General features: G+C 43.5%; 1 protein-coding gene across 2 annotated transcripts in view; it reads left to right on the top strand.

Annotated features, from left to right (window-relative positions):
* Nucleotides 1–24,284, top strand: part of LOC137621605 (chromobox protein homolog 1-like) — a 57,658-nt gene extending 33,374 nt beyond the window's left edge. For both annotated transcript variants that reach the window (XM_068352027.1, XM_068352028.1), the window contains exons 3-5: nucleotides 5,473–5,635; nucleotides 21,533–21,630; nucleotides 21,818–24,284. In XM_068352027.1, coding sequence (XP_068208128.1) covers nucleotides 5,473–5,635; nucleotides 21,533–21,630; nucleotides 21,818–21,962 — 406 coding nt within the window. In that variant the 3' untranslated portion in view covers nucleotides 21,963–24,284. The remainder of the gene's footprint in view (nucleotides 1–5,472; nucleotides 5,636–21,532; nucleotides 21,631–21,817) is intronic.
* Nucleotides 24,285–25,909: the final 1,625 nt, after the last annotated feature.

Raw genomic sequence — 25,909 nt, forward strand, 5'->3', positions numbered from 1 at the left:
AAGGGAAGGAGAGAACTACCCATCTCCTGTGATTGACATTATAAGAGGGATACTTCTTCAGTCTCAGGCAATGGATTACGGTTTCCTTTGGCGAGAGAAACTCCTCTCTGCAGTAGAAGGCTGGCGCTAGGCCTCTAACCAGATCTCAGACAGTAGGGCTTAGCCCTTTCCTCTGTCGGTGCAATATCTATGGCTCATTCGGTAGCTTTCAACCTTTTTGCCTGCTGGGAACTCTTAAAGTTCCGATTGGGATGTCCCTTTAGTCCTTGGGCAAAGGTTCCTCATGAATGGCAGAAGCAAGGGACATGAGGATGACCTAGAGAGCACCCAAGCCCCTCTCCGTCAAGCTAGGACCAGGGAGGGTGATTCAGACAGGGAGGTTTCTTATAGGCTACCACAAATTGACCAGACCCTAAATGAACCCTTGAGCAAGGGTGATGTATAGTAATCTAACTTTCAAGATGGTCTGCTCATGAGCCTTGGCCTTTGCGTAGCAAATAGGCGAACTGCCTGGTATCTAATAAGCCACGGGTCATTCGTAAGTAAGATGATGTCACGATTGCTATCGAGTTTCTGGCCAAGATCCAGAATCTAGTGGTTCACAACTCAAGATTTAAGTCCTTTTCCATCTCATTACAAATAGCAACAGCAGGGATCAGGATGACACTTTTCTTCATGGTCTTGTGACGAAACAATCGAAGCACCAGGTACGTTCTCTGCTAAAATGGTAAAGAAGATATCCAAGAACACCATTCCTTTTGGCTTTGTGAGCTGAACATACTTATTGATCCAATGAGAAGACTGAATGACCACCCTGGCTCAAATGCACAAAGTCAGAGATATCAGATCTACCCTAACATTTAGGAAGAATCTGCCATTGGCACAAGTCTTGAAGGCAGGAACCTGGAACGACAAAAACTTCGCTGCTCACTACTTTCGGGATTACTGTATACCTTCAGGTCCCTTGATACCTTTATTCTTGGTCGTATTTAAAGGTTTAAATATCGCTCATGAATGACAGAGACAAGGGGCTTGAGACTAACCATATATACTGTATATATATGATAAGTGCCTCAACACCCAAGCTAGGACCATGGAAGGCCAAGCAATGGCTTCTGATGACTCAGCAGGTAGACCTATAGACTCCCCCAAACTTCCCATCCTTAGCTCACAAGGATGGTGAGGTTGCAGCGACCAAGGGAACTAACGTGTTTGAGCAAGACTCGAACCCTAGTCTGGCGTTCACCAGTCAGGGACATTACCACATCGACCACCACAACCCTATGGTAGCTATTCAAGTTGTTACAAACCTAGCTCCCTCTTGGGACAGCAAGCATCTTTCTCTTTCTTTTTCCTCCTTTAGAGTATTGCAGTTGTTCCATTCATGCTAGACCAGGCGCTATATGCAGGTAAACTTCATCATCGAGTAACTTTTCAGTACAGACAAATGTTGTATTCAAGTACCTCCCCTTCCTCATAGATGAGAAGGATTGATGAAATGTATGCAAGCACATATCTCATAATGACCATACATTTAGAAAAATATCTTTGAGTAGGTCGGATTTTTGTCATGTCACATATGTTCCTTATACATATAGTAATGGGAAAAGCTTACAGACTTTATCGTTTTATAAAAAACCAAATACGTACGTTAATAAGCTTCCATGTGAAGCATAGCACTTCATTATTACAGTACAGTATTGTGCAGTGTAGAAACTGTATCTCTGCTCTTACTAAATGTCTGAGATATTAAGATTGGTAGGTAAGATTCTTGCCAGATACTGTTTACAAGGAATGAATTAAAGAATCTGCATATACAAGTTTTCAAATATCTTCAATTACATTATGTAGACAAATGGTTTTCAACTAAAAATTAACAATCTATTTTCCATTGGCTAAAGAATAAAATTTTTAGTTTTTATCCATGACAAATAAGAAAACACACTTTTACTTTTTATGTTCATAAAAGCCAAAAGTAAAGATGCATCAAGTCTGATAATAAAAGCTATCATATATGTGGAAAGCTTAGAAATCAACCTTAATGTTGCTAAAAGAAGCAACTGTTACATTTACACGAGACTAACAAGTGCTCTAAATTAAGTTTCAAATACATTATTAGACAGCTTGAATTCCATAGAATATTGACTGGCATAAACAGAAATTGTGCATGTAGTAGATTAAAGAGGAGATAAATGCAAAATAAATATAGGTTAACAAGATTTGTTTTAAAGGATTCATTTATATAGCAATGAGGGTACACTCGGGCACACTATTCTATCTTATTTCTCTTCCTCCTGTTTTGTTAAAGTTTTCATAGTGTATATAGGAGATATTTATTTTAATATTGTTACTCTTCTTGAAATATTGAGAAGAGAAGGGGGGAGGAACACACTCTTCGAGGACCCTAACGCGTTCTCCTCCTCTCGCATCGGTATTGGTGGACCCCGACCCCAAGAAGAGAAGGCTAGAGGATGCGGCAGGCAGTCACCAGTCATCAAATTCTTCAAGTGGCTTCCAAGGAAAAATAAAAATTACTTAAAATTTATGATTTTACTTCCGAGTCCCGGATCCAACAGCAGTCATGCAAGACGCCTTTCAACATCCGTGGGACGGCCTGGATGCCTATAGGTTCCCTCCGTTCGGGCTCCTGCGGCAGACCCTAAACAGGCTAAGGACTTCCAAAGGGGCTCGGCTGACTCTAATCGCCCCCTGGTGGCCGGAAAAGGAGTGCCCCGACCTACGAGACCTAGCAGTGGCCCAGCTGTGGCACCTTCCCATCAGAGGAGATATTCTCAGGCAGCCTCACTTTCTGAAGTTTCACGTGGGGCTCGGAAACCTATCCCTTCACGCGTGGAGGTTATCCAGCGCCTCCTGATGAGGGAAGGATTCTCCCCAAGCGGCCTCCCAGATAACTGGCTGCCTCCGCTCCTCGAGGGCCATATACCAAGCTAAATGGCTAGGGTTCTACAAGTGGTGCCGGAAGAACGACCATAAGCCCATAGGAGCCTCCATCCCGACAATAGCTGATTACTTGGTTCACCTACGCCTAGATAGGAACATGTCGGTGCCATCCATCAAAGGGGTCAGAGCAGCCTTGGGACAGATAGCGTTGTTGAAAGGAATAGACCTGGGTGGTTCTAGGCAACTGTCCATGCTTATTAAGAGTTTTGAGCAGTCCTGCCCTCCTCACTCCTTGATGGCTCCAGAGTGGGATGTCCTCTTGGTCTTGGACTCCCCCAAGAAACCACCGTTCAAGCCCTTGCGGCAGCCCCTGGACAGAGAATTGACCCTGAAGACTGTGTTCCTCCTCGCCCTGGCCTCTTCCAAAAGGGTGGGTGAATTGCATGGGCTGACAGACAATGTTAGGCACTCCATCGGTTGGAAGGAGGCAATCCTAACCTTTGTGCCCTCCTTCGTAGCTAAGACCCAGAACCCAGCGGTCTCAGATTCAAGGTTTTCGGAGGTGGTGATCCCAGCCATCCCCAAGTCAGATGACTCGGAGGACCTTCTGCTGTGTCCGGTTAGGGCTCTCCAAAAGTACCTGGCATTGACGTCCCGCTTAAAGCCCGCCATGAAATATCTCTTTGTCTCCACGGGCAAAGTGAGGAAGGCGATTTCGAAGAACACTATTTCCTACTGGCTCAGGGAGATAATTTGTAGGGCGTATGTAGCGAAGGGCAAGCCGGCACCCTCGTCTGCCAGGCCCCATGATATCAGGTCCATCAGTACATCGTTGGCCTTTTCTAAGAATATGTCAGTGGCACAAGTTCTTAAAGCAGGTGTGTGGAAGAGACAGAACACCTTCACTTCCCATTACCTAAAAGACTGCTCCTTAGTGTCTCGCGATGAGTCCAGACTCGGCCCCATCGTGGTGGTACAACAGTGTTAACGTCCGAGGTGGAAGACGCGGTGAGTTCCATACCCCCCTCTCCAGCTACATGGCACGTTTGACAGTTCTACATCGATGGATGTCCCCCAACTAGGGTGAGTGTTATTGCAGGTTTCTTGAAGTTTTTTCCCCAACAGGCCTTCCATATCACCTTGTCTTCCACCCCTTCCTCGTTTCAGTTCCCTCCTCCTAAGCCTAAGTCTCCTGAGAGAGTAGTCTTTGGTTACAATGCATCGGAACAAATATCAAATTCTTGGTAATTTGTATTTATCCTAGCATACTTACCACGGACAACTCTCGAAATTATGTCCCACCCTACCTACCCTGCTAATTCTTGGAAGTAGCTGGCACTGAGACAACGGTGGCACCTGGTTCGAGTACAAATGGCGACCTTTGCCCTGTCCTTATCAGGCCTGACACGGCCTTCTTCTTGGTGCATCATGGGTCAAAGACAGTGAAAGGTCGCTTTGCGCAGGGAACATACCATGGGGCATATCACCGGCCTGAGGCCTTAAGCTTCTCGCCTGGAATGAGTCCTGGTTAGGGGAAAAATTTTCTGGTCGCAAGTTTAAACTAAAGAGTAACTCCTGAGAGAGTAGTCCGTGGTAAGTATGCTAGGAAAAATACAAAATACTAAGAATTTGATTTATTTCTTTTGTTTCCTTTCTTCACTGGGCTATTTTCCCTGTTGGATCCCTTGAGCTTATAGTATTATGATTTTCCAACTAGGGTAGTAGCTTAGCAACTAATGATAATAATAACTAGGAATTCTTGAAACTTATGTCAGCAACATCAAATGATTGATGTGGGTTGGACTCTTAACTATTCAATTTGAGAACCTCACTCCTGGAACACATCTTGTTCTTATGTAGGGGACTAACTGGATGAAAACTGTTTGTTCATTAATGACACCTCCTGCCTAAGGAGTGAGTCTCCCCTTACAAGACAGGATTTTTATCTTGTGGCAAATAGCAGGTCTTGAATACTGGAGAAATCCTGTCTTTTATTATATAATCCCAGTTTAATCCTACCCCACAAAACAATAAGCACCAGCATTATTTCTCCCTCCCCCATTCTGTAATGGTTTTCAAGCTTTGGCCATTAACAGATTTTGCCGGAAGGATATCCGCTTAAAAGATTTAGTTTATAATCTGTGAAATGTAAGTTACTTAAGCATTTACATTTTCCCCCCTGATTATATGAAGTGGTTATAGATGTTGAAATATGTTTTCCCCACGTTGAAATTAAACTAAGTGAAGATGGTGTAAAGAAAATATCTACTTTTGTTAGTAATTTTTTACCATAAATTCATTGTACCAAGTAAATGGCAGCTATTGTAGGAGGATTTTGATACTAGTAAATTGCAACTGATTAGGCTAACAGTTGAACAGTGGTGCTATTCATTCCAATAAGAATCTTACATTGAGGTGGTATCCCATCTTTGAATTGGTCACACTCATTTGAACAATAGGTAATTAACAAATAGCCCATGTATCTAATCCCAGTATGCAGAACAATACTTAATAACGACATTTTTTTTGCTATTGTACAGTTTATAAATAAATTGTGTTTTTGTATTACAGTGAAGACAATACTTGGGAACCTGAAAGCCACCTAGACTGCCCGGATTTAATTCAAGCATTTGAAGATAATCGAAAAAAAGAGGATGCAAAAAAGAAAGAGGAAAAAAAGAGAAAGTCACAGGCTGCCGATGACTCGTCTAAAAAGAAGAAAAAATCGGTTGAGGTTAGTTCATGACAAAATTAATGCTCTTTATGCTTTACCTTCATATTTTTTTTTCTTTCAAAGTCCCTGTGTTTGCTTATTAGTTGAGTAGCAGGTTTCATGAATGCTTTGAAAATTGTTAAGGTTGCTTGCTTTTTAGAAGATTGTGATTTGTTCACCTATTTATTCATTTATATAATTTATCATAGGCCAAGATAGAGTCTTGGGGATCCATTGCTCCAATTTCCTCCTCCTCTTCTTCTTTTTTTTTTTTTTTTTTTTTTTTTTTTTTTTTTTTTTTTTTTTTTTTTTGTGCACAGTGGATGTTCTAATCATCATCATCAGCCATTGATAATCCACTGCAAGACAAAGACCTCAGACTTTGTCCTTCCACTCTTGTTCCGTCTATGGTAATTCTATGCCAGTCTATACCCGCAATTTTTCTTAGCTGAGCAATGTCTTTTCTTCCTTCTCTTGCTTCGTTTGCAATCTCAAGGAACCAATTCTGTTATTCTTAATGTCCATCTATTAATTATCTGTCATTCTCATTATATGTCCTTCTCATGTCCATATCATTTTCTTACATGGTTGGGTATCCTCTACTTTATTTTATTTTCGTATCCATGTTGCTCACTGTCAGTTTCCAAGTGTCATTCCCATAATTTTTTCCCTAGTCCGTTGAGTTATAACTAGCTTATGTTCTAAGGCTTTAGTAAGGCTCTAAGTTTACAATGCTTAAGTTATTACTAGTAGGACCATCTGATTAAAGACAGTACTTTTAGTTTTAGAGAAAGTGGCATTTGACTTTATAATTCATTTGTTTACCAAAAGTTCTTCATCCTAAGCTTTTAATTTTGGTTTCATATCCTAGGGAAAGTCTTACTGTCTGTCCCAACTACATATATTCATTAACAATAGAGGATCGTCCATAAATGTTATTTTTCTGAATTTTCATTAAACATCTTAGTTTTGCTCATATTCATTTTCAGTCCTACTTTTCTGTTTTCTCTATTCAAATCTTCTATCATCTTCTGCAATTCATTCCATGATTCATGAAACAGAACTCTGTCATCTGCAAATCTTGTTGTTAAGGTACTGTATTCCCCATTAATACTAACTCCCACAGGTTCCCCATCTAAATTCTTAAAAACTTCTAGGCACGCTGGAAATAATTTAGGAGAGATGGGGTCTCCCTGTCTAACTCCTTAATCAATTGGGATTTTCTCACTACTGTATCTTCATTGTAACTACCCTATTAATCCAAATAATCTGCTGTGTATGCCCACAGTCCTGAGTCGCCAGTTATTCCGTGGAGTAAATGCTGTTGTGTGGTGCTCTTCCAGGGTATAATAACAAAGTAGTTTATACTGTAGTCATTTTTTTTTATTTTTATACATTTTCTTTATTGTTGAAGTATTTTTCACTTGATTTCTGTGAAAGTTTTCTTTGTCTTGGGGGCTCTGTGTTACTGGTTTTAGGTCCACGGTTTGTGTAGCCTCTGTGTTTGAGTATCGCTCCTTTTCATTCTCTGTGTTTTACTGATTTTTCATTATTATGCTGCTGTAAATTCACTTGGTGACTTTCTTGATACCATATAGAAATTTTTAGAGAATAGGAATGTTGAATAACTTGAAGTATGTTTGACCTTATGACCCATACTTCCAAGTCTGCTAATCCTGTCTGGTACTTCCAATTAAGATGGGTCCTAATCATAGTGCAGTATTCCTCTGCCTCTTGTCTTTTTCATTGTTTAATTTTTTCCTGGCCCCATGTAATTTTCTTTTAAATTTGTATGGTATATTCATGAAAATTCTCCAATCTCAAAGGCTGCAATAAATTTTGTTTTGTGTGTTGCCAAGTGGTTTAGAACTTTGGCTGATGTTCCAGCAGAAGCTTTTTTTGTTAGCTGTAGGTATAACCTGGAGCTTGATGCCATCCTTCAAGCAGCTGCATGTTTACTGTATATCACTATTTGTTCTGACACATACAAACCTTCGCTTTTTCAATATTAATCTTACCCGATGATCATGTAGCTGCAACTCTGTTGCTCGACAGAAAAAACCTACGGTCGGGATACGCCAGCGATCGCTATACAGGTGGGGGTGTACAACAACAGCGCCATCTGTCGAGTAGGTACTCAGGTACTTCTTGTCAACAAGAACTAATTTTTCCTCTGTCGTGCCAATGGCAGGACCTACTAAATACGCCGTCCCTACTGGATTTGTTTTCACAACGATTTGGTGAAGTACACTATTCCAGTTTTGAGCTTTCGCTATGCAGGGGTTTTATTTTCATTTCAAAACTTGAATTTGTTTTCGATAGATTTAATTATGGTGACGAAGAGAGTATGGACTCTCTTTCACTTTTAAATGGCCGACCCTTCCCTTAGACGGAAGTGTGTTTAGGTTTTTAGTAATTTTGCTTAACAAGTTATAGATCTATTTATTTTATATCTCTCCGCCTTGATAGGCCTCTTCGATTAACTTTCCATTTATTATAAACTTATAAAAAGTAATTTTTATGTTTGTTTATATGCGACCTTTCCTATACTAGGCGGTCCATACTTGGAACCGAAGTTAATTAACATTGAGCCCGTCATATCGTATTTAACCTTTTAAGAATTTAATACTTTTTAATTTTAATGTTTTATGAAAGAATTTCTTTGATAGTCTTGTACTGTTTTCAAAGATGAACTAACGTTTAGTTTTTTAGTCTCCGCAGTTGTTGACGTTCAGAACGTTCAATATGCGCTCTATCGTTACGATAGAGAGAGAGTGTTTCACGGTTTCACGTTGCAGTAAGAGTAAACCGATTCTAGCGTTTCGTTCATTCTTTCTTAGCTTAAATGGTTTAAATTCTAAATAAAGGAACTTTTTATTTGGGAAACCTTTCAGTTCCTTTTAGCAAATAACATGTTTTAACGATATATAATTGGGCTCTTCTCTCAGGCGCTAAGTCAAGAGAGAAGAGAGAGAGAGATAGAGACGGAGGGAGAGAGAGGAGAATAAAGGTTTCGTTCAAGCGGGTAACGTTGTTCTCGTTTTTTACTCTTCTCCCTAGTCGCTGTAGAGGAAGAAGGTAAAACGTTTCTAGAGTTTTATTCTTGTTCCCAGGCTTTAGGCGGTGAGAGATTGTAAACGTAGTTTATTTGATCTAGTGTTTAGTCTCTTTTCCAGCCACTGAATTCGTTTTTTACTCTTCTCCCTAGTCGCTGTAGGGGAAGAAGGTAAAACGTTTCTAGAGTTTTATTCTTGTTCCCAGGCTTTATGCGGTGAGAGATTGTAAACGTAGTTTATTTGATCTAGTGTTTAGTCTCTTTTCCAGCCACTGAATTCTTTCTTTATTTATGTTTTTCTGTTGCATTGTAAAACTGTTTTCGCAATTACTACCTTTTAATGAAGGATAGGATTGCGTGTTTCAGGTAGAAATCAGTTAAAGTTTCGATTTCAGTGAAATAAGTGCAAACAGAAAATCAAAAGTGATAAAGTGATATGCGCAAAGTGTTACAGTGTTGCGTCCGAGGGTTCGTCTGTTCGTGCCAGTTGTTCACCTAGTCCGATACCTCTTACAAGCTCCCAAGCCCAGGGGAGAAGTAATGTCGTACGACTTATGGGTTCCACAGGCCTTGATCGACGAACAGACGTTTTTTCCCTCCGTGGTTTCGGGCGTATCTACACACGTTGCCGACGTGATCGCCCCACCCACACAAAGACGAGAGAGCCCATTTATTCCTCGTCTGCGGAAGAGGTTTCTCGTAGAAACCATGGACCAATCTTGCAGCTTTTAAGTGCAAGTCGGTCCCTTCCGCGCAAGTCCAACGGCCTAGGTGTAGCCACTGGGTCAGTTCGGACTCGCTGCAGTCATCCGACGACTGCACACCTTCCAAGAGAGGCAAGGTGGTACCGCAACAGGCAGTAACTCCGTCTGTTGCCGCACCAGCTGTTTTAGACCCTCAGTCACAACGGACAGTAGCTCCGTTTTTTGTAGACCCTAAGTGGTCTTTACTGCAGTCTATGCAGACTCAGTTGGCTGCGGTTATGCAGGAGTTTTGTGCGGAGAAGGTTTACACTGCTCTCGTTAGCCTACAACCTACCACGGTTGTGCGCCCAGCTCACGCTGAGGCTGCCTGCTCCCACACTCCGGCTGCGGAGAGCTCCACCTCCGATGCGCAATCGACCCTGCCAGACGCATGTTAACGTTAGCCGACATGCGGCTCCCTCCGTTAACATGCGTGAGCTACCGCATCAGCAGTGGGAAGGTGGAGTCAAGCTGCCGTGTTTTGCCGCGATGCGTTAGTTTCCGCAACCCACGGCAGTCCCCACCACGCACCACCACTCCGCTTTGGTTGTTGCCTGCTCCCACTCTCCGACTGCGGAGAAGGTTGACGATGCACCCGTTTGCCTACAACCTGCCACGGTTGTGCGCCCAGCATGGCTGCCTGCTCCCACACTCTTGTTGTGAGAGCTCCTCCACCCATGCGCAGTCTACCCTGCCAGACGCATGCTTACTCCCACAGACACACGGAGCACTCCGTTGCCGTGCGTGAGCTACCACAAGCTGCCGTGTTTTGACGCGGTGTGTCAGCCTCCGCAACACACTGTGGTTACCGTCACTCGCCCGCAGCAGACTAGTCAGTCAGGAGTAGAGGCTTCCCCACACAGCTTTGGTTGTTGCCAGCTCACAGACTGTCAAGCAGTTACATGACGTTGCCTTCTGGTCTGCTACTAATGCACCAGTGCTGTATGTCCTCACGCACCTGTTGTGGTTGACAGTTCAGTTTTTGACAGTTCACAGACTGTCAAGCAGTTACATAACGTTGCCTTCTGGTCTGCTGCTTAGGCACCAGTGAGACCCTCACTGAGATAACCTAGCTTTTCTCGGACATGGTTCCTGTAGATGAGAAAGTGCTGTTCTCCCTCCTTCTGATATTCCTTTGAGGACTCTGTCATTTGGAGAGGAGCCTTAAGCTGCTTAGCCTCCTATGGACTTTAATTAAAGCATAACAAGGCTTCCAGGGATGGTAAATGGTTCCGCTTCGGTCGCTAACCCCGTCTGTTGCCACACCTGCTCCCATAGACCCTAATGGGCTTTGTTGCAAGACATGCAGTCCAAGCTTGTGTCCTTGATAGAGGATTTTTTACGGAGAAGAACCTCCTAGCCAACAACCTTCCTACCGGTTGGTTGTACGCCCTGTTGACGCTGAGGTATCCTACTCACGTCCGCCAGTTGAGGTGGTTCCTCCACCGGTGCGACCCAGTGTGGGTTGCCAGTCGCACGTTGACGTTAAGCGACTCTCGGAGGTGGTTGTGGACGTTCAGCGTGTCGCTAGGAAGACGTTCAACAACCAGCAGAGGTGACTTGTTGTGACGCAGTGCGGCAACCTCAGCAACCCGGTAGGGGGTTGACTGCACAACCCAGACAGTCTAGACAGTTTCGGGTTGACACTGTTCTTCCTCGCGTCCCCATGGTTGACAGTTCACAGACTGTGCAGCAGTACCATGATCTTGTGTCCGGCTCCGTCACGCATCCACCAGGGCCACCGGATTCAGCGAGTCAGACGTTGCCCACTCCGTTGCCGTTTCCTCATCAGTTTTGGATGAGGAACCCTCTGATGAGGACATTGCTGAACAAGACGTTCAACCCCCAGCCCGGTTATCCATCCAGAAGATGCTGAAGAAGGTACACTGCCCTGTCAGGCTGTAGATGAGTCTGTATGACACTGTCATCCGTGGTTCAATTTGTGTCACTTGAAAGACTACTCCTCCGTCCTCTTCTGTATCATCTAGCTTTTCACTGGAAAAGGACAAGACGCTAGAAGCGGTCTCGGTCCCGGTTTCCGGAAAGATAAAGTCTGGTCTGACTTGGTGAAAGGACTTTATCAACCTTTGAAAGGGTCTTCCCCTGACTGTTCAGACTCCCAACCACGTTCTCTTCTCGGACGCATCGGACGTAGGCTGGGGTGCGACATTAGGCGGTAGGGAATGCTCGGGATTATGGAACTCGAGTCAAAGGACAATGCATTTCAACTGCAAGAAGCTACTGGCAGTACGTCTGACCTCGGAAAGCTTCAGGTCTCTCCTTCAAGGCAAGTGGTGGAGGTGAACACGGACAACACCCTGCTTTGACGTACATCTCCAAGCAAGGAGGGACCTACTCTGTGATATGGTACGAGTTCGCAAGAGACCTCCTCTCCTGTTCAACAGGTCTAGACTTTTCACTAGTAACGAGGTTCATCCAAGGCAACTTGAATGTCATAGCAGATTGTCTCAGTAGGAAGGGACTAATAATTGCAACATATTGGACCCTCCACAAGGATGTATGCAAGAGACTTTGGGCCACCTGGGGCCAGCCAACCATAGATCTCTTCGCAACCTCGATGACCAAGAGGCTCCCAATACTTTGCTCACCTATCCCGGACCCAGCATAGTTCATATAGATGCCTTTCTTCTAGATTGGTCACATCTAGATCTATATGCATTCCCTCCGTTCTAGATTGTCAACAAGGTACTGCAGAAGTTCGCCTCTCTAGAAGGGACAAAGTTGACGCTAGTTGCTTCCCTCTGGCCCGCGAGAGAATAACTCACCGAGGTACTTCGATGGCTAGTAGACGTTCCCAGAACACTTCCCCTAAGGGTGGACCTGCTACGTCTGCCACGCGTAAAGAAGGTACTCCAAGGCCTCCACGCTCTTCGTCTGACTGCCTTCAGACTATCGAAAGACTCGAGTACTAGAGGTTTTTCGAAGGAGGCAACCAGAGCGATTGCTAGAGCAAGGAGAACATCCACCCTTAGAGTCTACCAATCGAAGTGGGAAATCTTCCGAAACTGGTGCAAGTCAGTATCCGTATCCTCGACCAGTACCTCTGTAACTCAAATAGCTGACTTCCTCTTATATCTGAGGAAAGAACGATCTCTCTCAGCTCCCACTATCAAGGGTTACAGAAGCATGTTGGCATCAGTCTTCCGTCACAGAGGCTTAGATCTTTCCAGCAATAAAGATCTACAGGACCTCCTTAAGTCTTTTGAGACCACGAAGGAGCGTCGTTTGGTTACACCTGGTTGGAATTTAGACGTGGTTCTAAGATTCCTTATGTCAGACAGGTTCGAACCACTTCAATCAGCCTCCCTGAAAGATCTCACCTTTAAGACTCTTTTCCTGATATGCTTAACCACTGCTAAAAGAGTCAGTGAGATTCATGCCTTCAGCAGGAACATCGGATTCTCATCCGAAACGGCTACATGTTCTACAACTTGGTTTTCTAGCCAAACACGAGCTGCCTTCTCGGCCTTGACCAATATCGTTCGATATTCCAAACTTATCGTATGGTTGGAAATGAACTAGAAAGAGTATTATGTCCTGTAAGAGCTCTTAAGTTCTATTTTAAAAACCTTTAAGAGGCCCGTCTGAAGCTTTATGGTGTTCAGTTAAGAATCCATCTTTGCCTATGTCAGAGAATTCTTTACCCTATTTTATCAGAATGTTAATACGAGAAGCTCATTCCCTTCTGAATGAGGAAGACCAAGCTTTGCTGAAGGTAAGGACACACGAAGTTAGAGCTGTCACAACTTCCGTGGCCTTTGAACAAAATAGATTTCTGCAAAGTATATTCGACGCAACCTATTGGGAAAGCAAATCAGTGTTCGCGTCTTTTATCTTGAGAATGTCCAGTCTCTTTACGAGAACTGCTACACTCTGGGACCATTCGTAGCAACGAGTGCAGTAGTGGTGGGGGCTCCACCACTACAATTCCCTAATTCTAGAACCTTTTTAATCTTTCTCTTGAAATATTTTTGGGTTGTCCGGAAGGCTAAGAAGCCTTTCGCATCCTACTTGATTTGGCGGGTGGTCAAAATCATTTCTTGAGAAGCGCCTAGATTAGAGGTTGTGATGAGGACCTTTAGTATGGGTTGCAACCCTTCATACTTCAGCTCCTAGGAGTCGCTCAGCATCCTATGAGGATCGCGAGGCTCAGTAAGGAAGACGTACTTAAAAAGGCAGAGTAATTGTTCAAGTCGTCTTCCTTACCAGGTACTTATTTATTTTATGTTTGTTATTTTGAATAACTGCTAAAATGAAATACGGGATACTTAGCTTCTTATGTTAACTTGTATGCTGGTCTCCACCCACCCCCCTGGGTGTGAATCAGCTACATGATCATCGGGTAAGATTAATATTGAAAAATGTTATTTTCCTTAGTAAAATAAATTTTTGAATATACTTACCCGATGATCATGAATTTAAGGACCCTCCCTTCCTCCCCATAGAGACCCAGTGGACCGAGGAGAAAATTGGTTCTTGTTGACAAGAAGTACCTGAGTACCTACTCGACAGATGGCGCTGTTGTTGTACACCCCCACCTGTATAGCGATCGCTGGCGTATCCCGACCTAGGTTTTTTCTGTCGAGCAACAGAGTTGCAGCTACATGATCATCGGGAAAGTATATTCAAAAATTTATTTTACTAAGGAAAATAACATATTTATAGGGTATTACTTTCGGCAACACTGAAAACCAGCCTAGACAATTCTAGCGAGGGATAATTACCCTATCCGCTAGTTAGCGGGAGGGGGTTGGGGTAGACTGGCTACCCCACTTGCACCTGTCGGTTGAGTAACCACTTTCACTTTTGGCTCGGTAGAGTGCGGACGCACTGTCTCTCTCCCGTTAAAACGCCTCGAAATCGAAGAAATCGCGGGCTTCTGCTGCCTCTACGCCCAAATCTCTGCCAGTAGCTAATTCCGGGGCACGGCTGAGCAGTAGCGCAGGGCTTGTGACTCTAGGTCAACCCTGTGGGATAGGCGAAGGTGGCGGCTCCCTTGTGAGTCTGCTCCTTCCCTTCCCCCAGGGAGCGCCTGTTCTTTTCCAGACCTTGTGTCTTTGTGGCCATCGCTGGGCGTCGATGGTCCCCCTTCGAAGGAAGTTCTCTAACTCCTCCGAAGGGGAGCAGAGAGAAGGCGGTCATATCCTTCCTCTGCGGAGGTTGATCCTTCTCTTGTGGGCGCAGGCGCTGTTGCCCATCAGTCAGGCCGAGAGTTCCGACGCCGAGGAGTTAGCTAACCCACCAGGGGCGGTGGCAGGGCTCTCTTCAAGGCAAGCTTCCCCTTCGGGGGAACATACCTCTTGTTCGCGAGAGAAGATTGCCTCTCTACATCGGCAATCTCCTTACGCTTTTGGTTCTCCTCCAGGGGCGGAACGTTATAAGCTTAGTTCTCCTTTGGGTGATATCCTCCCCTGCGGAGGAATTTTCTGTAGACCTCGATCAGTCTCCCCCTCAGGTGGAGTCTGTTGAACGTTCCTCTCCGGTGGTTTGTAGAGTGGAGGGGTGGGCTGTGAGGAGACGTCTTTTTGAACCTGCTGGTTCTCCTCACGTTGACCCTTCGGGGTCTCGTGACGGTCTCCCTTTGGGCTGGCGTGATCGTGAGCCTTTGGGCTCTTGGCATGTTGATCCTGCATGTTCTCATTACAGCAGGAGTCCTTCAGGCTCTCACGGCTTGACACCTTCAGTGCTTGAAACCTCGGGCTCTCGTAACGATGGTAGCGTTGAACCTCAAGGGTTCTTGTGCCGTCAGTCACGTTGACCCTTCGGGGTCTCGTTATGTTGACCCTTCGGGGTCTCGTAACCTGAGTTATGCTGAACCCTTGGGCTCTCATAACTTTAGCCACGCTAATACTTCGGTGTTTTGTGACTGGGAAACTTTGGTTTCTCGTTACGCTGACTCTTCAGGGTCTCGCAGCACTGGCTACATTGGGCCTTTGATTTCTCGGAGCCTTAGTGGTCTCGTGACAGAGTAACTTCGGTTTCTCGTTGTGTTGATCCTTCGGTTCACGCAACACAGTTCACACTGAACTTTCGGGTTCTCGTGACCATGGTCATTCTTTTTATGACAGAGTTTTCAGACTCGTGTTGATCATTCGCGCTCAAACAACACAAGCTATTGTGAACCTTCGGGTGAGCATAGCAGTGAGTTTTCTCACCAACCTGAGAGCTCTCGTGCGTACAAACCGATTGGCGTGGACAACCAACTTGTCGCACGCAAACAAAATGGCGAACATGGCACGCGGGTTCAACCTATGGCGGATAAATGGTCATCTTGTAATTCTACAAGTAGAAGGGATACCATTATTTTAACTAGGCTGCGTATTGGCCATACACATGCAACGCACAATTATTTAATGAAGAGTGGGGAAGGGAGACAGGCCCCTCTTTGTAATACCTGTCAAGTGACAATGGATGTTAAACATATTTTAGTCGATTGTCCTGTTTTTAATCTTCAGAGGAGGACACATTTACTCCAGGACAAACCTTTAAGAGATATACTGGGGGAAAACTGTAATACCCTGAACTTGAGAAAATTTATACAAAGTATTGGGTTATATTACGAGCTATAATTGATTTTATTATTTTATTTATTTATTTTACCCTTTTAATCCCTATTTATTTCACATCTAGATTTTATTGTATGAAAGTGTTACGATTTGTATTAAAGGTTAAAATGATACTAAATGGTTTGAGTCTACAGATATGATTGAATGATTTTCGTTATATAGCGCTGAATGGCCTTTGATGCCCCAGTGCTTGGCTTAATGCCTAAATCCTATATTCAATTCAATTCAACCTATGGCGCGCCACATACGCGAACATCCTGTTGCTCGCCATGCGTGCGAACAACCTGTAGTGCACCATGCTCGTTAACAGCCTACTGCGCGCCACAATCGCGAACAAGGTGTGCGCAATTAGGAAGGGTGCACGCACGAGCACCCTTTTGCCTACCAACAGCTTGGCGCGATTATCTTGCCGCTCACAATCAGTCTCTCAAGCCTCTTAGGCCTCAACAGATACAACAATCGCCTGCACGACCGAGCCCAGGTCCTATCCTTAAGGGTAGGCCTGTGCCGATCTGGCCTGTAGGGAAGCCTCCCTCAGACAAGAGAGTTAGGAAACCTGCCCAGGTTCCAAAACCCAGGAAGCTGTGTCTTCCTAGGGACCTCCCCCTTAGTTCCTCAGGAGCCCGTGACCCCCCGTGGCTTAGCGCTTTATTCAATGTAATGCGCCAAGCCATGAAAGGAGTCTTTCGCTGCTCCCAGTCCTTAAGTGACACACCTAGGATCCCTTTATCGCCTCCTCTCTTCCCAGGGTCCTCTCCTCCCTCCGACCCTAGGAGGAGTTCGGAAGATTCCGTGCATGCTGGTCCTTCTGACAAGGGGAAACGGTCATCCCCTCGCAAAAGACCTCTGGAGGAGATTAGGCAAGAACCTCAGGGTAGCCCCCTGCAGTTCAAGACACCACAGGCCAGACCAAAGGGGAAAAGGAAAAGGATTCATCCTTCGCCCCCCGAGGAGGATAGGGTTACTTCCTATGGAGACTCCTTCCGTCCCTCGCCGGTCGAGATAGTGCCTAAGGAGGCACGACCTACGACTGGACAGGACTTTCCCCATATGGCAGCGGACTTACATTCCACCTGTAAGCCGATGGAGCCTTTTAAGCCCTTGTGGACAGAGGACCTCCGGCCACGTGGGAGGGAACTGAAGGATTTGTTCACCATCTCCAAATTCTCGGCCAGACTTCCTTCCTCACTGCCTCCCAGGCAGCCGGAAGCGAGCACCTCCTCGGCAGTCTCCCTATCCCCAGTCTATCCAGTTGACAACTTCGACCCACTCCGGGGTCCTATGGATGAGAGCTCGGACGTGGAAGGGCAGAGCGATCTTGAGGACGACGCACTGCCAGCAGCCGCTAGCCCTAAGCTTACGGAGGTTAAGAGGAAGGAGTCGGAATATGCCTTCTGGCAGGTCCTACCATACATCCGTTCCATCAATGGACTACCAGATCCATCGGCAGCCCCTCTGGATGGAAATGAAATGGTCCTTGACCAGTTCTAAGGCACTCAGAAACCTCATAGGACCAGTGCAGCTTTGCCCTGGTCAAAGGGGTTGAAGAGTGGCAAACAGAAGGCAGTGTCCCAGGCAACTGGGTCCACCTCCTCTCTCCGCTCCAGCTCGTCCTCCAAGCTCCTACCTCCTCTGTATGTGTTTCAGAGGAGGTACTATGAGATCCTCAGGGAATCTCTTCCAACGCTGCTTCTCGACCACTCTATAGAGGCACTCTCGAAGGCCACACCCTATGAGAAACATATGGGACTTCGTCTCCTTTTCAGCCTCTGAAATCCTGAACCAGGAGAAGGTGCCAAAGTACGCCATGCAGGCTACTTCGTGGCTGGACTAATGGTTAGGATCCTTAGGACAACTGATACTGTCTCAGGAGTCCTCCAGGAAGTCTTTGGAGACTTTCCTATTGTCTGGCACTCGGGCCATTGAGTTCCTCTCGTATCAGGTAGTGAACCTTTGGGCCAACACTATCCTGAAGAGGAGAGAGGTCGACATAGGCAAGTTCCATAGACATCTCCCTCTGGCCGAAGTAGCGAGACTGAGAAATGCTCCTTTCGAGGACAATTCTTTGTTCCATCCTGAGGATGTCGAGCGGGTGGCAGAGAGGTGGAGGAAGTCCAGCCAGGACTCTCTCATCCAAAAGGTCTTAACAGCTAGATCTTACCCCTCTCAGCCACAGCGGAAAGCACAGCAAAACCCGCAACCAGAAAGGGCTAAAGACCCAAAACAACAGGGTAAAAAGGGTGCGAAGCAGGCCTTTCACAGCAAAAAGTCTTTCGAGAAGGAAAGGGTAAGAGGGGATCCGGCCGAGGCCGGTCCCAATAGGACAGGCAATCCTCCCATTTGCCCACCTGTGGGGGGATGCCTGCAAAGCCGCTGGCAGAGGTGGCTTCACCACGGGGCCGAACCCTGGATGGTCGAGGTTATTCATTCAGGGTATCGTATCCCGTTCCCACTCGCTCTCCTTCCACTGACTCGAGTGCCGATTCCATCCAACTCCTGTGCGAAGGGATCCGCACAGGAGTTTGCCCTCAGGGAAGAAGTCCAGTCCATGTTGGAGAAGGACGCTCTCCAGGAGGTCCTCGACGGGTCCCCAGGCTTTTACAGTCTACTCTTTCTTGTGAGAAAGGCGTCTGGAGACCGGAGACCAGTCATCGACCTCTCGGCCCTGAACAGGTTTGTCAAACAGACACCTTTCAGGATGGAAACAGCCGACACAGTCAGACAAGCGATAAGACCTCAGGACTTCATGTGCACTCTAGATCTAAAGGACGCATACTTTCAGTTCCAATTCACCCGTCTTCCAGGAAGTATCCGAGATTCATGTTCAATCGGAAGCATTACCAGTTCAGGGTACTGTGTTTCGGTCTTTCCACTGCATCCCAGGTATTCACGAGAGTATTCGCCTTAGTATCATCTTGGGCTCACAGAGTCGGCATCCATCTCCTAAGATACTTGGACGACTGGCTGATTCTGGCAGACTTGAAGGCTGCCCTTTTCCGCCACCAAGACGAGCTTCCAAGGTTTTGCCAGGATCTGGGGATCGTGGTAAACCTCGAGAAGTCTCACCTGCTCCCCTCTCAAGAACTGATATACCTAGGCATGCGATTAGACACCCTAAGGCACAAAGCGTTCCCATCAGACGAAAGGATCCAGTGACTGGGGGAGATAGCACAGGTCTTCCTCAGTCGGGAAGAGTTCCCCGTGCAGTGTTGGCTTCTCCTTCTCGGTCACCTCTCTTCCCTGACACGACTGGTCCCAACAGTCGCCTCAGGATGAAATCCCTCCAGTGGCGACTAAAATCCCAGTGGAACCAGCACTCCGATTCCCGGGTTCACGTAGTCCGCATAGGGCTAGAGGAACAGTCGGACCTCAGGTGGTGGCTGGCGGAGCCGAATCTCTGCAAAGGGGCCGATCCCGTCTCTCCCCTGGAATTGATGTTTCTTTTGGATGCATCAAAAGGAGGGGGGGGGGGGGGGGGTCACATGCTGCACCATTACATCTCCGGCCAATGGTTCGAATCAGAAAGGTACCAGCACATAAATCTCTTAGAGATGAGGGCAGCCTTTCTGGTCCTCAAAAAGTTCCACCAGGTCCTGGGGGGGCCACTCCGTGGTGTTGATAAGCGACAACACCACGGTAGTAGCTTGTCTAAGCAAACAAGGCGGTACCTTTTCGCAGCAGCTGTGCTATCTTGGAGCCTAGGGGTTGAAATTTATTACAAGGGAAGTACTTTACATTGATGAGAAAAATGTGGGTTACACTACCTCGAGTGTTAATAACCTCCGCGGCAATCCTAACTAGTTTTATATATATTGCAACAAGATGTAGGGAAACTGAAAATAAGGGAATTCCAGATGACAGGATAGTAGATTCTATGTAAACATTAGCTTACAGAAATGATTATTGAAGGGTTGTTGCCTATTTTGAAGTGTCCCTGCTTGGCGATCTGCTGGACAGAGATTCAGGACCTGCTGAAGCTTGATAGTTTCTTTTAGTATTTGTAGTATCAGCAATCTCAACATCCGTATGAGGTAAGGATCACAAGGATTTTGGGGTTGATTTGGGAGAGGCTGTAGGTCTACATGTTGAGTCATTGGTAGCCATTGCCTGCTGCTCTCTTGTCTTAGCTTGAGTGGAGAGGGTGCTTGACTGCTGATCAAATGGATATGTCGTCATTCTCTAGGTTAATGTCAGTGTCCCTTGCCTATGCCATTCAGGAGACACCTTTCACCTGCTAAGCGTCCCCCCCCTGGACTAGGTTGCCGCTAACGTACCGTCACGCTTTTTTTTTGCCATGAGCGATCATTTCAATAGTGATAATTTTTCAAAGTTAATATAATTTTTTATGGTTATAATTCGTATTTATAGTTTAAAGTAGGAATATTGATTAAATGGTGGAATAAAAAAAAACAACACTATTATTTCATTTTAAAAGGCTACATAATACTGAATATTCTAATGGGTTTTCTATCTTCAACCATAAATTTTACGCCAGGATCAGCAACAAATGCAAAGGGACAACTCTCTCTCTCTCTCTCTCTCTCTCTCTCTCTCTCTCTCTCTCTCTCTCTCTCTCTCTCTCTCTCTCTCTCTCTCTCTCTCTCTCTCTCTCTCTCTCTCTCTCTCTTTTTTTTTTTTTTTTGTCCAGTCTGTCAGCAATGAGAAGTCATCTTCGCTCTCGACATCGGAAAAAAAGTTTGTTTCTTCAATATCCTCATCCCTGGATGATTCAGAACTAGTGCTCTCATCGTCAAACAGGTTATCATTATCAGATTCCTCATCAAGAATATGGTTTATTTCATCTAAAGAAATAACCGTTTTTAGACCACTCATTGTAAAAGGAACAACAAACAACCTTTTCTGCATGAACGCCCGAAGCGCACTGAGAGGAATCCAGTTTTCTAACATCAAGCTACCTTCAGAAAAAAAGTTTATTTACAGCTTGCATATGCTGAGAGAGTTGCCAATTGGTGATCCTATACTTACTATACGAGTAATCGTATTATCACGAGACTGAAAGTTTAAATGTTTGGACAAGTTGTTGAAAATAGAAAGATGAGGTAGGAAGAACATAATACCTAGAAGTTGTGAATTGTCATTGAACAGGGAGTGCAGTGCCAACTAAAGTGAAAAGTAAAATTTCATGACAAGTTTATGAGAAGCAAGAGGTGAAGACTGAAATGGGGGGGAAAAATGGAAAACTATATCCAGCAGAGAATTACCGTTTGAAGAACTGCAAGATTAAAAAATATGGCCTTAGTCAATTATAAAAATGTCAATCATGTAGTTACTCAACTGGGATGGGTTTTCCAAATTGAATAATTAAATGATTGATAATAGTGTCATATTTTAATTTATAGAGATTTATTAAACTCTAGTGAGATTTTCTCATGGAAGGCTAATAGAATCCAGAAAGCAATGTAACTTTGACATAAGTCATTTTTTCCCCTCAAGAAACGGGTATACAGTATATTACAATATGTGCCATTTCTAAATTTTGTTCACAAGCGTTTTTTCATTTTTTACATGACAGGAGGATAGTCGACCGCGTGGTTTTGACAGAGGTTTAGAAGCAGAAAAAATCATAGGTGCAACAGATTCCAGTGGGGAACTCATGTTCTTAATGAAGTGGTAAGTGTGCAAGAAGTTCAGATATGCTAAAAGATGTCATCAAACATGCTATTATAAATTCTTTCAAGAGAGAGCAAATGATGGCAGAAAATTTTAGAAAATCTAATTTTCCTAGAAAAGGTGAAATATATTAATGGAATGTTTGGAAGTTTTTATGAAATAGAATAATTTGCTTTTTATCTTGCAGGCGGGGGACAGATGAAGCCGACCTCGTACCAGCCAGACAAGCTAATGTTCGGTGCCCTCAGGTTGTTATCAAATTCTACGAAGAGCGATTGACGTGGCACTCTTCCACTAACGACGAAGAAGATGGAAATCCCGAAGCTGACTAGAACTTCCACCCCCCCTTCCATTTTATAGATATAAGTTTTTTTTTTATTTGTAAGGGGAATTTCTGTCTAGTGGGCATTAAGTATTTGAAGTCAGTTTGAAGAGTTTTATGAAACCTAAAGTATTCAATCTTAAATACTTTTGTCAGTACTATTATATTCTTTTGGTCATCATGAGTAGATTTTATGATCTTGGGTGCGATTAGGGAAATACCGCATTACGACGGAAATTAAAAAATATAATCAGATATTGAGTATGATAAAGTTAGCCATGTCAAAAGGAAGCTAATCGTCATTTTGGTTACATCAGTACTGGTTATAAGGGTTTTAAACACTTATTGTATGCATAGGTTGCTCTTGTGTAAAGTTTGTCTTCAGTGCCGTGACCCAAGTACAGCAAGGTACCCTAAAATAAACCGAACTTACAAAATGGCAATTTCTTTATTGACCTTGCTGTATATGTATGATAAAGGTACCAGTGTATCTTTTTACTGTCCTTTGATTTTACTTCGGCAGTCTTTTAGTGTCTCGATCTGTGCACTAGAACATTCTGCCTTAGATGTTAGCCCTATTTTATTTAACTGTAAATAGCATTTATTCTCATTGCAATATTGTTGTTATATCTTAGCTGGAAGAGACTCAATGGAAAATGCTGTTTTATCATCATTCGTAATTGATTGTCTGTCCAGTGTCATCTTTAATTAAAATTTTTGTATGCTTTATTACTGAACTGTATTTTAGGTTGAAAAAGTGCTATCTTGAGCTTGTAATTTAAGCTATATGACTTGGTAAATCTTTTTAGCAACAGATGTGTGGCATTGTTTGCAGCGTGCTTCTGTAGTTGGTGTTTTGTAGGAGGAACCTCAAGGCTATCCCTAAAAGGGTAAAAAGAAGAGTATTTGCAATAGAACTGGGGTGTCAGTTACGTGAACTGAGTTCCAATGGTATTTTTTTTTTATTTTTTTTTTCATCTTAACAAAACTTATTTTCCTCTCCTTATTTTTTCAGTAGCGAGATCGAGAAATATAGGATAGCCTGTATATGGAGATTTAAAATAAAAAAAAGCTTATTTCATGAAACCATCACTGTTACATCCTGTCAGTATTTACGTTTTTGTAGGTGAATGTTATTGTCTCCGACGTATTTAGGTCTCATTCAAAGAATAACAAAAGGGTAGCAGTGCACTGTAGATCTGTTTTGTGTTTAAAGTTATTTAAAAGCAGCTTAGTTTCTCTTTGGTAAATCATCTCTGCGACATGAATCAGGTTGATTGCACGTCATTTCCCTACATTGTATTTTTAGAATTGTCCAAGAGGTTAGCTCAGGACAAGTTTTTTCAAGTCATTTGTATGATGTACTGTAACTTGTACTGTATTTTAGTGGAATATCGCAAACATTTTTTTTTTTCATTTTTAGTGGTAAGGAAACAGTTAGTGTTAGGAAGTTTTTGTATTTCTCAACTCCCTCCTCTGGAAGACTCCTACATCCGTACCTTTTAAATTGATTGCTTTGACATTTGCGGGCAGTTGTCTAGCATGTGTGATGAATGGAAGGAAAAGTATCGTGAGAACATTGTCACCTGTGAATAGCTGTATATCTCAATTGACCTTGTACCTTTTTGTACAAGCCAAGATGTAGGGATTGGTTGAAAATTGTAATTGTAAATGTACAGTTCTTTTTGGTTAATCAGTGCAATCTCAGTAGCTTGAAACATTTGGTACTTTTTGGTGCAACTTAATATCAAGGCAGTTTGTGAATTTAATGTTTCCGATAAACCCATTTTACTAATCTGGCAGTAAATAATTGCAGAACTGATGCAGTTGGCAATGAATATACAATATTGGTGGCCAATGACCACATATGTATGAAGATTCGGCACATTGTTGAGGAAGGCATGATAATATCAAAAGAAAAACTAGAAAAGTCGAAAATTTTGCTCGTTTGTCAAACTGTATAACCTAATATTGATATATATATATTACAAGACAAAGCATCTATTGATGAAAATTGTCAATGCTTAAATCTTGCCAATAGAATTTGTGAATTCTTTTTTAAAAAGTGCTCAAAAGATTTTATATCCTGTGAATGTAGTTACTGTACTGAAGGTGGAAAAGTTTGGAATCTTCAAAATATAAAGTCCTTCCATGTTAGTATTTGACATCTCATAGATGATGAATGGAAGGGACTGATGTCATTTTCATGCAAGGAAATACAATTTGAATAGTACAGTGTATTGGTAATACTGTATCGCAGATTTTTATACAAAAATGGTATGGAAATAAGGATTTGTGTAGGAAAGCCCATTGAATAAATTTTAAGTTTTGACGATGTCCTTTTTATCCTCTAGTTAAAAATGAGAAACCTAATAGACCAGAAACTGGTCAATCTGAGGTTAAGGGCTTGTGTTTGGCTTTCTTTACTTGCCCTGTGTGCCGAGAGCTAGCCGTACCTTACATACTTATGTAAAGTTTGTTTTACAGGTGTAATTTAATAACTAGTGCAGCACATGATTTTTGTTTGATTTAGTGGTCTCGCGAAAGAACTGAAGCAATTTGATAGTTATAATACCCCAACCGGTTGTCTTTCTACTAGGGCTAATTCAAGAATCCAGATGAGGGGACTTTTTTAATTCTGGCCATCTTTACTGACCTTGGCTATCAAGCAGAGTTAAAAAAAGTTCAGTATTTGGACAATTTTGATTTAGGGATGTAGATGGTCGACATGTCTTATCAGTACGTCTATAGTAACTTGGTTGACGCAGACTGAAGTGAAACCTAATGTCAAATCTTTTAAGAATTATTTCCTTTGTGCCACCATCTCTAACTTCTTGCAAAAATTGACAGTACATGTGTGGGAGTTTTGCTAAGAAAATTAAATATACAGTACTGTAATGATGTCTTCCTCTGTATGGGTAGGGTGATTTGTCTGCTTTGAAGAACAGGTTCCCTTTCCATTGGTATTGACTGGAAGGGATTGCATTCTTTTTCAGCAAGGCAAAATTTTGATTCAGAGTTGAATGCATGGTTCAAGTTGTTGATAGAAATTTGGTAGACTTTAAACAGGAGTGTTGCCGAGTGGCCATCTGACCCCAATATACACATTACATTACAATGAGGACAAGGTAAAATGTGGCATGGTTTCTGGTTGTCTTTTTTTTTTTTTTTTTTTTTTTTTGCAAAGAAGTCAAGATTTAAAAAAAAAAATGATCTAATCATGAAGTGTGTGTATAGGTCACAGGAAAGCTGCATGTATGTGGGGCAAGTCAAGTAACCTATAATTGGCTGTTTCCAGTGTTTTTTATATACTTTATGTAATTTATATTTGCATTTTACCCTTTCACTTCATAACACCCCCTTGCCCAAAGTTATCAAAGTCACTTAGTTCACATGGAAATGCTTAGTACTGTACATTTTAGTAGTGGATCACAGTCGGTAAAGCCCTGTCCACACGATCGAGCATGCCTGATGGGCAAAGTGATACCAGACTGCAATAGGTATTGAAAATGAGGGTTGACGTCAGAAGCGGGAAAACTAAAGGCAGGGATCTGGCAACACTGAATGATGCCAGATCTGTCTGTGGTTTTCTCGCTTCTGACGTCATTAACCCTCATTCTTACTGACTATTGTGGTCTGGTAACACTGTTTGCCCGTCAGGCATACTCGATCGTGTGGACGGCTTGAGATTACTGTACATTAATTTGGGAGTAATGCCATACTTGGAGGAATAATCTGAGATGCCATCAGTGCACCTTCTGTGTTGCCATTGTCAATATAGTTTGAAAAGTCCTATCAGGCCCTTGTAAGCCCCTAATAACAAACTTTTTAACTTCAATTCTTATTTATTCCCTTTTCTAAGCTCATGTAACTCCAGCATCATTCTCCAAAGTTTCATTACGCTGAATGCCTCCCAGGTTTCAGTGCTTGACAAATGACCCAAATTTTATAAATTTA

This window comes from Palaemon carinicauda, chromosome 28, assembly GCF_036898095.1.
Source record: "Palaemon carinicauda isolate YSFRI2023 chromosome 28, ASM3689809v2, whole genome shotgun sequence".
Taxonomy (NCBI): domain Eukaryota; kingdom Metazoa; phylum Arthropoda; class Malacostraca; order Decapoda; family Palaemonidae; genus Palaemon; species Palaemon carinicauda.